Source organism: Scyliorhinus torazame, chromosome 10 (genome assembly GCF_047496885.1).
Source record: "Scyliorhinus torazame isolate Kashiwa2021f chromosome 10, sScyTor2.1, whole genome shotgun sequence".
Taxonomy (NCBI): Eukaryota; Metazoa; Chordata; class Chondrichthyes; order Carcharhiniformes; family Scyliorhinidae; genus Scyliorhinus; species Scyliorhinus torazame.
Genome location: NC_092716.1, coordinates 82,052,660 through 82,067,373, shown reverse-complemented (window position 1 = coordinate 82,067,373; position 14,714 = coordinate 82,052,660). Strand labels below are relative to the sequence as shown.

At 48.0% G+C, this 14,714-nt stretch overlaps 1 protein-coding gene across 1 annotated transcript in view; it reads left to right on the top strand.

Annotated features, from left to right (window-relative positions):
- LOC140430228 (dynein axonemal heavy chain 5-like) overlaps window positions 1-14,714 on the top strand; it is a 502,949-nt gene that overhangs the window by 386,864 nt on the left and 101,371 nt on the right. The window contains exons 71-73 of the mRNA XM_072517658.1: window positions 4,026-4,178; window positions 10,108-10,353; window positions 10,888-11,107. Of these exons, the coding sequence (XP_072373759.1) occupies window positions 4,026-4,178; window positions 10,108-10,353; window positions 10,888-11,107 (619 nt within the window). The remainder of the gene's footprint in view (window positions 1-4,025; window positions 4,179-10,107; window positions 10,354-10,887; window positions 11,108-14,714) is intronic.

Genomic DNA, 14,714 nt, shown 5'->3' with positions numbered 1-14,714 from the left:
TTTGGTGGCTCCTGCCAGAGCTGTTTTTTATGGCCTTTTTAGCCCAGTTTTCGGTGAAGATTTGTTTGTGAGGAATTGTTGGGTGGCTAAGGGCACTTAGCGAATGGCAAAAACCGGCAAGAATATTGGGAAGAAGGTAGTGAGCAAACGTCTGCCACCGACTGTGCCGAGAGGTGCAGCAGGAGGAAAGACGGTAAGAGAGAACCCTTCGGGTGGGGCCGTGCCAATTAAGGTAGAGAAGATGAGAGGTGATGGCTGGAGAGTTCGAACGGCTGTTCTCAAAGCATTTTGAAAAGCATCAGATGGGGGTGATGGCCTTGCTTAAAGCGTGGGTGGGAGAGACCCTGGCCCCGGTGAGAGAGGAGTTGGTGAGAACGTCAACGATGGTGCAGGAGCAGGGGGAGAAAATGAAAAGGATGGAGGAGGCCTTGTCACGGCATAGTGAACATTTCACCTTGGTGGATGAGGAGCTGCAGAGGGTCGCAGAGATTAACAGAGGGCTGAGAGCCAAGGGGACACAAACTCTGGAGTAGCTGTCTAGGAGTGTTAAGTACAGAGGCAAGACAGCAATGAGATCTCGGAATGATGCAGCTTGAAGAAGAATGGTGCCTATTAGCTTGCCCATTCCTGAAGCGTTAAGCAATTGTGAACTCTAACATTCTTGAGTCTCATGCTTAACAAACTGATTGGCCACCAAGAGTTAAGGCTTAACAATGTCAGCTGCTCACGGTCTCAAAGTCAAGAAAAGGGATGAGTAATCAGGGTTCAGCGCTCAATGCTTGGTTGCATGGGGTCAAGAGGCTCTGGGCTCACTTCTGTGCCGGATCCCAATGCATACCAGTTAGAATCCATTATCCCCCAAGGCAGACATCATTGTCCAGTTGACCCTGCCTGTTAGGGATGAGCAAGCATTTCACTCTCCTGTTAGAACCCCAGTGTTAAGAGAGCATGAGGGAGGGGAGAACCAGACAGGAGCACAAGGGCGAGGGCAGAAGCCAGGGCTAGTCCTGTAATGGAGATGGGAGGGCGCCTGAGCTGTAAGTAAGTCGTTGCCACTGGATAAGTTCTGGGACTGGCTGCTTCAGGTCCAGGAAGCCAATGTGTCAGGGGAGGTAATAATATTATCTGGCTACGACACCAACCTGACTCTCTCAAACCGATCGATATCAGTATGGAGCCAGTGGAGTTGGCTGTTTTACTTACCACATCATTGGAGCACGACATACTCCAGCAGCAGCGTGCAGCGGCTCCCCGGGAAGACATTGCTGCAGGAGTCCAGGGGGCTGCAGGTCAGGCTCAGGGGCCAGAGTCCATGCAGGAGGAACAAAGGCACAGAAGGAGACCAAGGGTCTACAGGACTCAAGTGTCCTTCATGGAACTTCGGACAAGATGTGCCGTAGAAGACTCTGCCTCACCAGGGAGACTGTGAGATACTTATACCACATCCTTGCCGACTAGGTGCAATATGGCGATGGAGGACACCTGCTCCCTGTAGCCATAAAGGTCATGGCAGCCATCAACCTTTATTCTATGGGTCATTTCAGGACTCTACAGATGACCTGTGTGACATGTCACAGGCATCCATCCATTAGGCTTTGGACATGATACATTACGACCTGAACCTGGCCCAGCAGGCCAAAAGGACTCCAGCAACATTGCTGGTCTGCCACAGGTGCAGGGGGAGATTGACTGCACCCATGTCGTTCTTCACGTCCCTTGGCACCCGTGGGTCCCCTTTATAAATTGGAGGGGGTCCCACTCCCTCAGTGTTCAGCAGGTGTGTGACCACCAGATGCGATTCATGCACATGTGTGCCCTTTTTCCAGGGAACCTGCTTGACAGCTACATCGCCAACCAATTGTAGATCCCTGGCATTTTCAAGGGTCACCACAGGTTGCAGGGATGGTTTCTAAGGGCCAAGGGATAGCCTCTGAGGTCTTGGCTGATGGTGCCAGTGTGGAGGCCAGCGACCACTGCAGAGCCCAGTCAACGATGCTCACAGTGCCATCCAATCTGTAATTTAGCGGTGCATTGGCCACCTAAAGTTACGGCTCCCCCGCTGCCTCGACAGGTCCAGTGGGCCCTCCAATACAGCCCTTAGAGGGTGATCTGCCGTGCCCTACACAGCCCTGCTCTGCAGCAAGGCACCAACCTTCCTGAAGAAGCTCTCGAGGAGTGGAACATGTCCTCGGAGGAGGGAGTCGAGCCAAAGGCTGCTGAGGATCTGGATGATATAGCCAGGCGAGAGTGAGGGTGCGCAAAGGCAGGAGGGCTAGAAATGTGCTCATCACTTTCTGTTTTATGGGGGACTAGCTTGTTATCCAACAGCGTGTCCACACAGGATGTCGTGGCCCCTTTGTGACCAGGAGGAGAAGGTGGCCGAGATGTCGATCATCAGGGTGCAGGGGCTGGGGGTTCCATGATTGCCTGCTGCCCTTTCTATGCAGGAAGGTGATGACGGTTCGATGAGGAATGGTCTGTGATGCTCCTCATCGATCGCTTATGTCTGACCTCTGTCTGTCTGCTGGCAGCACGCTGACGCCCTGGCTCATAGAATCTCATAGAATTCCTACAGTGCAGAAGAAGGCCATTCAGTGCCAAGCTGGCATTTTTCACATAGTAGCGATCAGGCTGTGGGTGCCTGCGGACCCCTCATAGTGAGGGGGGAATCGCAGGTCGCGTCAGGGGCTCCAGAAATTGGGATGCCAGTTATAAATGGCATCTCGATTTCGCGCTGCACCGAGGAGTTCTGGCGAGTGGAGTTCCTCAGTGCAGAAAACGGGGCTGTATGTGGCTGCGGCCGCGTGTTCCCCGCTGAGACCCCTATCTAACCCGAGTGCTGCTCGATAGTGTTGTGAGTGTCGGGAAACATGCTGCTAAACACGGTCGCTATGGGACTTTGTTTCCATTAAATGGTACCCTTTGTGATTTTTTCGGAAAACTCCTCCCATTGTAGCCCAAATGGTGCTACGGTTTTCATTGTAAGCTTCTTAACCTAATGAATATTGTATCAAATTATGTGCTTTTAGGAGTTATTTGAGATAAAAGGCATTTGCATGAGACCAACTCAGTTGGAGAAAGTAGGAGGTGTGCCTCAAAATGTTTTATCGTATAAAGGTGTACCGTGACAACTAAAAGGTTGGGAACCACTGCCATAAAGGAGTCAAGGGTTATGGGGAATAGGGAGGAAAAGTGGAGTTGAGGCCAGGATGAGATCGTCCATGGATCTGAATTGCGGAACAGGCTCAAGGGGTCTTATGACATACTCCTTATACTATTTCTTATGTTCTAATGTTTAATAGATGTCAAAGTGATGGTTAAATATGGCATTTGTGGATTTACAGCATTAATAACTGAATCTCCTTAAAAAGGTACAAGGTGGGAGATGTGATTAGATCAAAGATGTCTAACTTTATAATGCAAAAAATAAATAGCAGCTGTTAAAAAATCTTTGCAACCATAAACCCAAAAATGTCAGGAACAATTATGTTTACCTCAATCCAATGTTACATTTCTTTTTCAGATATTTTTATGGTTCAAAAAAACACTGTAGAATTTTGCTGAATAGAATTGGCAACACGTGATTTCCCCCAATGGTTTAACAATTTATTTGCTTTTTTTATTAAATGACGTTCAGCCACACCTCATAAAAATGTAAACACCAGAGGTAAATATTCACTCAGTGATAAGGGTAGATGTTCTGAATTAGTTCTCCCTTTGCAGAGATTTGTGTATTTGTAGCACAAATTAGATTGTCAGGCGTGTGGAGATCAGTGTATTCATATGGCAACCTGGCCAATTTTCCACATGTTTATTTTAATGAATGCAAGATCAGGTGGACTGCTAAATGGGCAGGCTGAATGCTGTGCCTCTGCAGAGGCAGTGTTAATTCTGTTAACTGTTTTGACTTTGAGCCTTTATTGTATGTTGAGATCTGTTGTGAATGGAATGTTACAGAAGAATTCAATTTCCTCAGGGTACTTATGCTCTAGTAATTGACAACTGTTTATTTATTATATTTGTAGATTGCTCGAAATGAGAAGCAGTGGAAAAACTGGTATGATAAAGATGCTCCAGAAGAGGAGGAGTTCATGCCTGATGGTTACCATCACTCTCTAGATTGTTTTGGCAAGCTTTTACTGGTCCGATCCTGGTGTCCTGACAGAACAATTGCACAGGTGGACCTTTTGTAAATATAAACTGGACTAATAACCTGCTCAGTAAAACCACCATTTGGCATAGAAGTATACAGAAATTATATAACAGAGGCAAGCTGAGTCACCCATCCAGTCTGCGTAGGTGTATATCTAGCACACAAGCTGCAGTCCTAATCCTATGCAGTCTGTTCTCATGGGCGGGATTCTCCCCTACCCGGCGGGGCAGGGGGTCCCGGCGGGACGGAGTGGTGTGAACCACTCCGGCGTCGGGCCGCCCCAAATGTGCGGAATCCTCCGCACCTTCAGGTGCTGAGCCCGCCCCGGAGTGGTTTGTGCCCCGCCGGCCGATGGGAAAGGGGCTTGGCACCATGCCAACCGGCGCCGAAGGGCCTCCGCCGGCCGGCGGCAGTTGGTGCATGCGCGGGAGCGCCAGCGTGTGCTGGCGTCATCCCCGTGCATGCGCAGAGGGCTTCGCTTCTGCACCGGGAATGGCGGAGGACCACGGCTTCCGGTGCGGAAGGATAGAGTGCCCCCACGGCACAGGCCCGCCCGCAGATTGGTGGGCCCCGACCACGGGCCAGGCCACCGTGGGGGCACCTCCCGGGGCCAGATCCCCCCGCGACTCCCCAAGAACCCCGGAGGCCACCCGCGCCGGCAGGTCCCGCCGGTAAGGGACCTACTCCAATTTACGCCGGCGGGACTGGCAAAGAACGGGCGGGACTTCGGCCCATCGCGGGCTGGAGATTTCGTGGAGCCCTGGGGCCCAATGAGTCACGCCGGTCCCCGCCATTCTCCGAGGCGGGTGGCGCGACCCATGCCGGGCCGATTTTTTGGGGGTAGGAGAATTTGGAGGACGGCGGGAGCGGGATTCACGCCAACCCCCGGAGATTCTCCGACCCGGCGGGGGGTCAGGGAATCCCGCCCCATATCTCTTTATTCCATTTCACCCAACTTATTTCTAAACTTTCATCATTGAAATATTTGCGCTGTATCAGGGCATTGTCAGCTCTCCTACTCCAACTACATGGCTAAATGAATTGTCAATCTACCCCGGCCAGGGTCATCTGATACTATTTGATTCCAATGCAGTCCATTTGATAGTCTTGTTCTTACCTTCCCCACAGGAATCCACTGCTTCAAACTGGTTGCAGACAGCAATCTGCTCTCTGGGTATTCTTGCTTTAGCCTGTCCCTCCTGGCTTCCCCGACAGCTGGATAGTTACCACTCCTTCTTTGACAACTGCAAGCTTCCTGTTTCTAAGCAGAGTCACGGCCTTTGAAACTCTTGTTCCAGAAACCTTCTCTTTCCCTGACACATTGAATTGTCTCCAGCTTCTGTGAGTATAAACTGAAATAATTACAGCTGGAGACAATTTTCTCAGATGTGTTTTTCATGTTAACTTGAAACTCCTACAACTTGCAGAAGCTACCCATCACTGCTCCTCCTATAAAGCCATTCTTAAAACTTCTTCCAGTTTATAAATAAACTGTTGACAGTTCAATTCGTCAATGAGAAAGAAATAGGCATATACAATGAACACTGCTTTGGAGATTTACTCCTTGCTCTTAACAAAACATCATAAAAAAGAGCAGGAGTAGGCCACTTGGCCCTTTGAGTCTTTTCCACCATTCATTAAGATCATGGCCAACCATGCAACTCAATAGCCTGTTACCATCTTCCCGCCATATCCTTTGATCCCTTTCACACCAAGAACTATCTAATTCCTTCTTGAAAACATACAATGGCCTCAACTGCTTTCTATGGCAATGAATTCTACAAGCTTGCCACTCTCTGGGTGAAGAAATTTCTCCTCATCACAATCCCAAATGGTCTACCCCATATCCTCAGATTGAGACTCCTGGGGCGGGATTCTCCGATATCGGCGCGATGTCCGCCGACCGGCACCAAAAACGGCGCGAATCAGTCCGGCATCGCGCCGCCCCGAAGGTGCGGAAGTCTCCGCACCTTGATCAGCCGAACCCTCACCTTGAGGGGCTAGGCCAGCGCCGGACAAATTTCCGCCCCGCCAGCTGGTGGGAAAGGCCTTTGGTGCCCCGCCAGCTGGCGCGAAACTGACTTTGCCGGGCGGCGCATGCGCGGGAGCGTCAGCGGCCGTTCATGGCATCCCCGCGCATGCACAGTGGAGGGGGTCTCTTCTGCCTCCGCCATGCTGGAGACCATGGCGAAGGCAGAAGGAAAAGAATGCCCCCACGGCACAGGCCCACCCGCGGATCGGTAGGCCCCGATCGCGGGCCAGGCCACCGTGGGGGCACACCCCGGGACCAGATGGCCCCGCGCGCCCCCCAGGACCCCGGAGCCCACTCGCGCCGCCGTCCCCCGCCGTCCCAAAGGTGGTTCAATCCACGCCGGCTGGCGTGGGTTGACAGCGGCGGTACTTTGGCCCATCGCGGGCCGGAGAATCACTGGGGGGGAGCCCGCCAACCGGCGTGGAGCGATTCCCGCCCCCGCCGAATATCCGGTGCCGGAGAATTCGGCAACCGGCAGGGGCGGGATTCACGCCAGCCCCCGGCGATTCTCCGACCCAGCGGGGGGTCGGAGAATCCCGGCCCTGATTCTGGATCTCCCAACATCGGGAACATCCTTCCTGCATCCACCCTGTCTAGTCCTATTAGACTTTTACAGGTTTCTCTGAGGTACCCCCTCATTCTTCTGAATTCCAGCAAATATAATCCTAACCGACTCAATCCCTCCTCATATGTTCGTCCCACGATCCTAAGAATCAGTCTGCAAATCTTTGCTGTACTCCCTCTATAGCAAGAACATCCTTCCTCAGATAAGGAGACCAAAACTGCACACAATATTCCAGGTGTGGTCTCACCAATACCCTGTATAATTGTAGAAAGACATCCCTGCTCCTGTACTCAAATCCCATCACTATGAAGATCAACATAAGATTTGCCTTCGTTACCGTCTGGGGCTGTTTAGCACAGGGCTAAATCGCTGGCTTTGAAAGCAGAGCAAGGCAGAGCAGCAGCATGGTTCAATTCCCGTACCAGCCTCCCCGAACAGGCGCCGGAATGTGGCGACAAGGGGCTTTTCACAGTAACTTCATTTGAAGCTTACTCGTGACGATAAGCGATTTTCATTTCATTTCATCTGCATTCTGACCTTCAGCGACTGGTGTACAAGGACACCCAGGTCTCGTTGCAAATTACGTCTCTCAAGTTATAATTATCATTCAGGTGATTATCTGCCTTCCTATTTTTCCTAACAAAGCGAATAACCTCACATTTATCAACATCATACTGCATCTGCCATGCATTTGCCGACTCATTCAGCTTGTCCAAATCACACTGAAGCATCTCTGAATCCTCCTCACAGTTCACCATCCCGCCTAGCATTGTGTCATTTGCAAATTTGGAGATATTACATTTAGTCCCCTCATCTAAATCATCAATACATGTGAATAGCTGGGGTTCCAGCACCGATGTAGGCAAACACAGTTGGTTTGATTATGTGGAGCAGGGTTTGAACCCACGATCCTCTGATTTGGAGGCAAAAGTGAAAATAATACCCTCTGGGCAAAGGTAACAATAGTTAAAGGTGTAACTGTTTCTTAAAATGAGCGACCTCACTACTGAGGTTAGGTAACTGTGCGTGGTTCCCTGTTCTGCAGTTCGTAGAGTCCATGGACGTTTGCAGCATGAAAACAGGCCCTTCGGCCTAACTAGTCCATGCCGCCCAGTTTTTACCACTAAGCTAGTACCAATTGTCCGCATTTGGCCCAAATGCAGGTAGGGCAGTGGATGTTGTCTATATGGACTTCAGTAAGGCCTTTGACAAGATCCCTCATAGTGACTAGTACAAAAGGTGAAGTCACACGGGATCAGGGGTGAGCTGGCAAGGTGGATGCAGAACTGGCTAGGTCATAGAAGGCAGAGAGTAGCAATGGAAGGATGCTTTTCTAATTAGAGGGCTGTGACTAGCGGTGTTCCGCAGGGATCAGTGCTGGGACCTTTGCTGTTTGTAGTATATATAAATGATTTGGAGGAAAATGTAACTGGTCTGATTAGTAAGTTTGCAGACGACACAAAGGCTGGTGGAATTGCGGATAGCGATGAGGACTGTCAGAGGATACAGCAGGATTTAGATTGTTTGGAGACTTGGGCGGAGAGATGGCAGATGGAGTTTAATCCAGACAAATGTGAGGTAATGCATTTGGGAAGGTCTAATGCAGGTTGGGAATATACAGTGAATGGTAGAATCCTCAAGAGTATTGAAAGTCGGAGATACGGCATGCTTGCCTTCATTGTCCGGGGCATTGAGTATAAGAATTGGCAAGTCATGATGCAGCTGTATAGAACCTTAGTTAGGCCACACTTGGAGTATAGTGTTCAATTCTGGTCGCCACACTACCAGAAGGATGTGGTGGCTTTATTTAGAGAGGGTGCAGAAGAGATTTACCAGAATGTTGCCTGGTATGGAGGGCATTAGCTATGAGGAGCGGTTGAATAAACTCGGTTTGTTCTCACTGGAACGACGGAGGTTGAGGGGCGACCTGATAGAGGTCTACAAAATTATGAGGGCATAGACAGAGTGGATAGTCAGAGGCTTTTCCCCAGGGTAGAGGGGTCAATTACTAGGGAGCATAGGTTTAAGGTGCGTGGGGCAAGGTTTAGAGTAGATGTACGAGGCAAGTTTTTTACACAGAGGGTAGTGGGTGCCTGGAACTCGCTACCGGAGGAGGTGGTGGATGCAGGGACGATAGTGACATTTAAGGGGCATCTTGACAAATACATGAATAGGATGGGAATAGAGGGATACGGACCCAGGAGGTGTAGAAGATTGCAGTTTAGTCGGGCAGCATGGTCGGCACGGGCTTGGAGGGCCGATGGGCCTGTTCCTGTGCTGTACTTTTTTTTGTTCTTTGTTCTTTCTTTATCCCCCCGATACCCAGCTTTCCCATATAACTGTCTAATGCTTCTACTACTGCATCTGGCCGCTCATTCCAGATCTCACCACCCTCTGTGTGAACAAATTGCCCCTCTGGATGTTTTTGTATCTCTGCCCTCACACCTTAAACCTATGCCCTCTAGTTTTAGACTCCCCTACCTTTGGGAAAAGATGTTGACTATCTGCCTTATCTATGCCCCTCTTTATTTTATAGACCTCTATAAGATCACCCCTAAGCCACCCAGGCTCCAGGGAAAAAAGTCCCAGTCCATCCAGCCTCTCCTTATAAGGGCTGGTTTAGCTCAGTGGGCTAGACAGCTGGTTTGTAAGGGAAAACAAGGCCAGCAGCGCAGGTTCAATTCCCAGTACCAGCTTACCCGAACAGGCGCCGGAATGTGGCGACTCGGGGCTTTTCACAGTAACTTCATACTTGTGACAATAAAATATTATTATTATTAACTCAAACCATCATCCTCATAAATCTTTTCTGCACTCTTTCTAGTTTAATAACATCCTTTCTATAATAGGGTGAGCAGAACTGTACACAGTATTCCAAATGTGACCTTACTACTGTCTTGTACTACTTCAGCAAGATGTCCCAACTCCTGTATTCAATGTTCTGACCAATGAAACCAAGCATGTTGAATGCCTTATTCACCGCCTTGTCCACCTGTGACTCCACTTTCAAGGAGCTATGAACCTGTTCCCCTAGATCTCTGTTCTATAACTCTCCCCAACTCTCTACCATTAACTGATTTGATCTACCAAAATGCATCGCCTCACATTTATCTAAATTAAACTGCATCTGCCATTCATCGGCCCACTGGCACAATAGATTATCAGAGTCAGCAATCTGACGGGGTGATTTTCACAGAACCCCATTGCATTTGTATTTGGCTACAATAAGAACTGCAGAGATGTTGCACTGAACTATAATTTTGAATTTTTTGTGATAATTTCATTTAAGATATATTAACAAAATAGAGATACAATATTTGCATTTAATTTTTTTAATGTATGTTTTTATGCATTTAGGCCCGCAAGTATATTATCGATTCCATGGGCGAGAAGTATGCGGAAGATGTTATTCTGGACCTCGAAAAAAGCTGGGAGGAATCTGACACCAGGACCCCTCTCATCTGTTTCCTCTCCATGGGTTCTGATCCTACAGACCGCATCATTGCCCTTGGAAAGAGACTAAAAATTGAGACTCGCTATGTTTCTATGGGTCAGGGCCAAGAGACACATGCACGCAGATTGCTTCAGCAGACAATGTCAAATGTAAGAGGATTAGCATTCACCAATTTATGTACAAACCTGTTCATTACAGATGTCTGTGTCCCTTACATAGTATCTGTGCGGCCAAAGATAATATATTTATCACTGTTCCGTTAAATGACATATTAGTTCAGTTAACGTGTTTCTTTGAGATCTTGTAGTTTTATTGTATAGGGGTCTTGCAAACAGTCTACTATTTTAAAGATTTGAACTACCTCCTGCATCAAAGTATTGTCACAGGACATTGAAAATCAACAATGCTGCAAATTGAGTGCTGTATAATCACAATCTCTTTTTCTGATTAAAGCCCCTTATCTCAACAACTTCATGGAGTAAGTTGCCAAATGGAGGCCAGCCACTAACCAGTAAAGATGTGTGAAAAAAATCAGGAAAAGAGTCCGATTAGTGACGCTAGTGTAAAAACCACAGAAGGAGAAGCGCAAATTACTACATATTTTCACCTTTAAATAATAACTTTTGTGTTTGCTTTTAAATTCATATGCAATTAATTTAATTGGCTTTTGGGATTTATTTTAGGGAGGTTGGGCTTTACTTCAGAACTGCCACCTTGGACTGGATTTCATGGATGAATTGATGGACACAATTACTGAAACTGAGACTATTCAGGACTCATTCCGACTGTGGATAACAACTGAGGTCCACAGATACTTCCCTATTACTCTGCTGCAAATGGCAATAAAGTTTACCAATGAACCACCTCGAGGATTAAAAGCCGGTCTGAAGCGTACATACACAGGTAAAAAAAGTCAATTTCTAGATTATCAGGTGAAGTAATTTTATGCTTGAATGACTTCCCAAGTGTGCATCCATATGACTGGATTCAAACCTGATGAAAGTTTTAAAATTACTTTCCTTCCTTTAATGTCCTATGCCCTCCTGAAGGCATTGACTACTCTGATAGATGGGTCCACCAGCTTTGGCTGCTCTCATTGCACCTTACATCAGGCGGCACAGTAGTTAACATTGCTGCCTCACAGCTCCAGGGACCCGGGGACTGTCTGTGTGGAGTTTGCACTTTCTCCCTGTGGCTGCGTGGGTTTCCTCCGGGTGTTCCGGTTTCCTCCCACAGTCCAAAGATGTACGGTGGATTGGCCATGATAAATTGCCCCTTAATGTCCAAAAAGGATAGGTGGGTTTACTGGGTTACGGGGATAGGGTGGAGGCATGGGCTTAAATAGGGTGCTCTTTCCAGGGCTGGTGTAGACTCGATGGGTCGAATGACATTCTGCACTGTAAATTCTATGATTAAGTTACCATATGTAAGCCATGTCAATGAGCAGGGTATCCAAATATGGGGAGGGAAGGGGTACTGCATCCCATTGATATCCTCACCCAATGTCCACACATGCGTGTCCTTGCATGACAAATCACTATATTTGTAATGATCAGGAACAGGAACCCCTTCTCATTTAAAACAAATAATTGTCTTTGCCAATCCAGGAATAATGCAAAAATTGCATTCACGTTTTGTTTCATTAAAGCTACCCAAATGAATTACTCGTGCAAAATGAAGCACAAATTATTGTAATTTCGATTGGTAATTCACAATTGAGTTTCTACTGATCCCGAAATTGCTATTCATATTTGAACAAATCTTTATAATGGACTGAGACAGGAGTTTATATAAGACGTTTCCAGCACAATAAAGCAGTCAGACTTGGATCTAACAGATCACACTGCGTAGTTTCATACGAAGGTGGCAAACAGTGTCCACATTGATGTGTTGGGTGTTCTGGATCACATACAGGTCACCAACACTTGAAGTAGTGCAACACTATTTTATTAAAAGGTTAACTATTTAAACATACTTGAACTGTAGGTAAATACGATACTAGCTTTAACTAAAGACCTTTGCCTTGTCCTAACCAGTTGATGCACTCAGCACATGGTGAATGCCTGTTTTGCAGGCTGTGACTCTGTGCTCCTAGCTAGCTGCTACTCGAATGAGCGGGAACTCTGACGCCCCCTGTCTTTATAGTGCGTGTGCTCTCACTGGTGATTGGCTGCGGTGTTGTGTATGTTGATTGGTCCCACTGTGTGTCCATCAGTGTGTGTCTGCACCATGATATACTGGTGTATATTATGACATCCCCCCTTTTATCTAAAAAAATGTGCCTGCGTGACAATAAATAGTGTGTGGTGAATGTTCCTGACTACGTGTGTGCAAGATATTTACAGGACTATGTACATAAAACTAAGCTATTTACATGGGAAGGTGCCTGGTGCAGAAAAAACAGTGTGTCACACTAATAACGAGATGAACACTATATACAAACCACTTGAACGATTAAATGGAAGAACAGAACAGACCAGAGAGTCCATTAGTGCACAAAGTTCACAAATTAAGTCCCTGAGGTGGGCGACGAATTCTGGTTGACCGCCTCAAGGGTGGGTCAGGAGCCACCGGCTGAGGAGCGGGCTGGACTGCGTCAGAGTGAGGAGGATGCAGAGTAACCGGAATCTCCGCATAGTCCAGGCCAGGGACAACAGGAGGGCGTGGCACTGGCGGAGGATCACGTAGCGAGCGCGGAACGAGATGAAGGGCACGTCGATTACGGCGCAGAATGGAACCATCCGGTAGACGAACCAGGAACGAGCGGGGAGCCACCTGCCGAAGAACCACAGTAGTTGCAGACCAACCATCCAGGAAGATGGATGCGGACGTTGTCATCTGGAGCCAGAGCGGGGAGATCAGCTGCACGGGAGTCATGAGCCGCCTTGTGTTGTGCACATCTGACATGTGGGAGGCTTTCAAGTGTCAGTTGAAAGGAATACAGGACAGGCATGTTCCTGTGAGGAAGAAAGATAAATACGGCAATTTTCGGGAACCTTGGATGACGAGTGATATTGTAGGCCTCGTCAAAAAGAAAAAGGAGGCATTTGTCAGGGCTAAAAGGCTGGGAACAGACGAAGCCTGTGTGGCATATAAGGAAAGTAGGAAGGAACTTAAGCAAGGAGTCAGGAGGGCTAGAAGGGGTCATGAAAAGTCATTGGCAAATAGGGTTAAGGAAAATCCCAAGGCTTTTTACACGTACATAAAAAGCAAGAGGGTAGCCAGGGAAAGGGTTGGCCCACTGAAGGATAGGCAAGGGAATCTATGTGTGGAGCCAGATGAAATGGGCGAGGTACTAAATGAATACTTTGCATCAGTATTCACCAAAGAGAAGGAATTGGTAGATGTTGAGTCTGGAGAAGGGGGTGTAGATAGCCTGGGTCACATTGTGATCCAAAAAGACGAGGTGTTGGGTGTCTTAAAAAATCTTAAGGTAGATAAGTCCCCAGGGCCTGATGGGATCTACCCCAGAATACTGAAGGAGGCTGGAGAGGAAATTGCTGAGGCCTTGACACAAATATTTGGATCCTCGCTGTCTTCAGGGGATGTCCCGGAGGACTGGAGAATAGCCAATGTTGTTCCTCTGTTTAAGAAGGGTAGCAAGGATAATCCCGAGAACTACAGGCCGGTGAGCCTTACTTCAGTGGTAGGGAAATTACTGGAGAGAATTCTTCGAGACAGGATCTACTCCCATTTGGAAGCAAATGGACGTATTAGTGAGAGGCAGCACGGTTTTGTGAAGGGGAGGTCATGTCTCACTAACTTGATAGAGTTTTTCGAGGAGGTCACTAAGATGATTGATGCAGGTAGGGCAGTAGATGTTGTCTATATGGACTTCAGTAAGGCCTTTGACAAGGTCCCTCATGGTAGACTTGTACAAAAGGTGAAGTCACACGGGATCAGGGGTGAACTGGCAAGGTGGATACAGAACTGGCTAGGCCATAGAAGGCAGAGGGTAGCAATGGAGGGATGCTTTTCTAATTGGAGGGCTGTGACCAGTGGTGTTCCACAGGGATCAGTGCTGGGACCTTTGCTCTTTGTAGTATATATAAATGATTTGGAGGAAAATGTAACTGGTCTGATTAGTAAGTTTGCAGACGACACAAAGGTTGGTGGAATTGCGGATAGCGATGAGGACTGTCTGAGGATACAGCAGGATTTAGATTGTCTGGAGACTTGGGCGGAGAGATGGCAGATGGAGTTTAATCTGGACAAATGTGAGGTAATGCATTTTGGAAGGGCTAATGCAGGTAGGGAATATACAGTGAATGGTAGAACCCTCAAGAGTATTGAAAGTCAAAGAGATCTAGGAGTACAGGTCCACAGGTCATTGAAAGGGGCAACACAGGTGGAGAAGGTAGTCAAGAAGGCATACGGCATGCTTGCCTTCATTGGCCGGGGCATTGAGTATAAGAATTGGCAAGTCATGTTGCAGCTGTATAGAACCTTAGTTAGGCCACACTTGGAGTATAGTGTTCAATTCTGGTCGCCACACTACCAGAAGGATGTG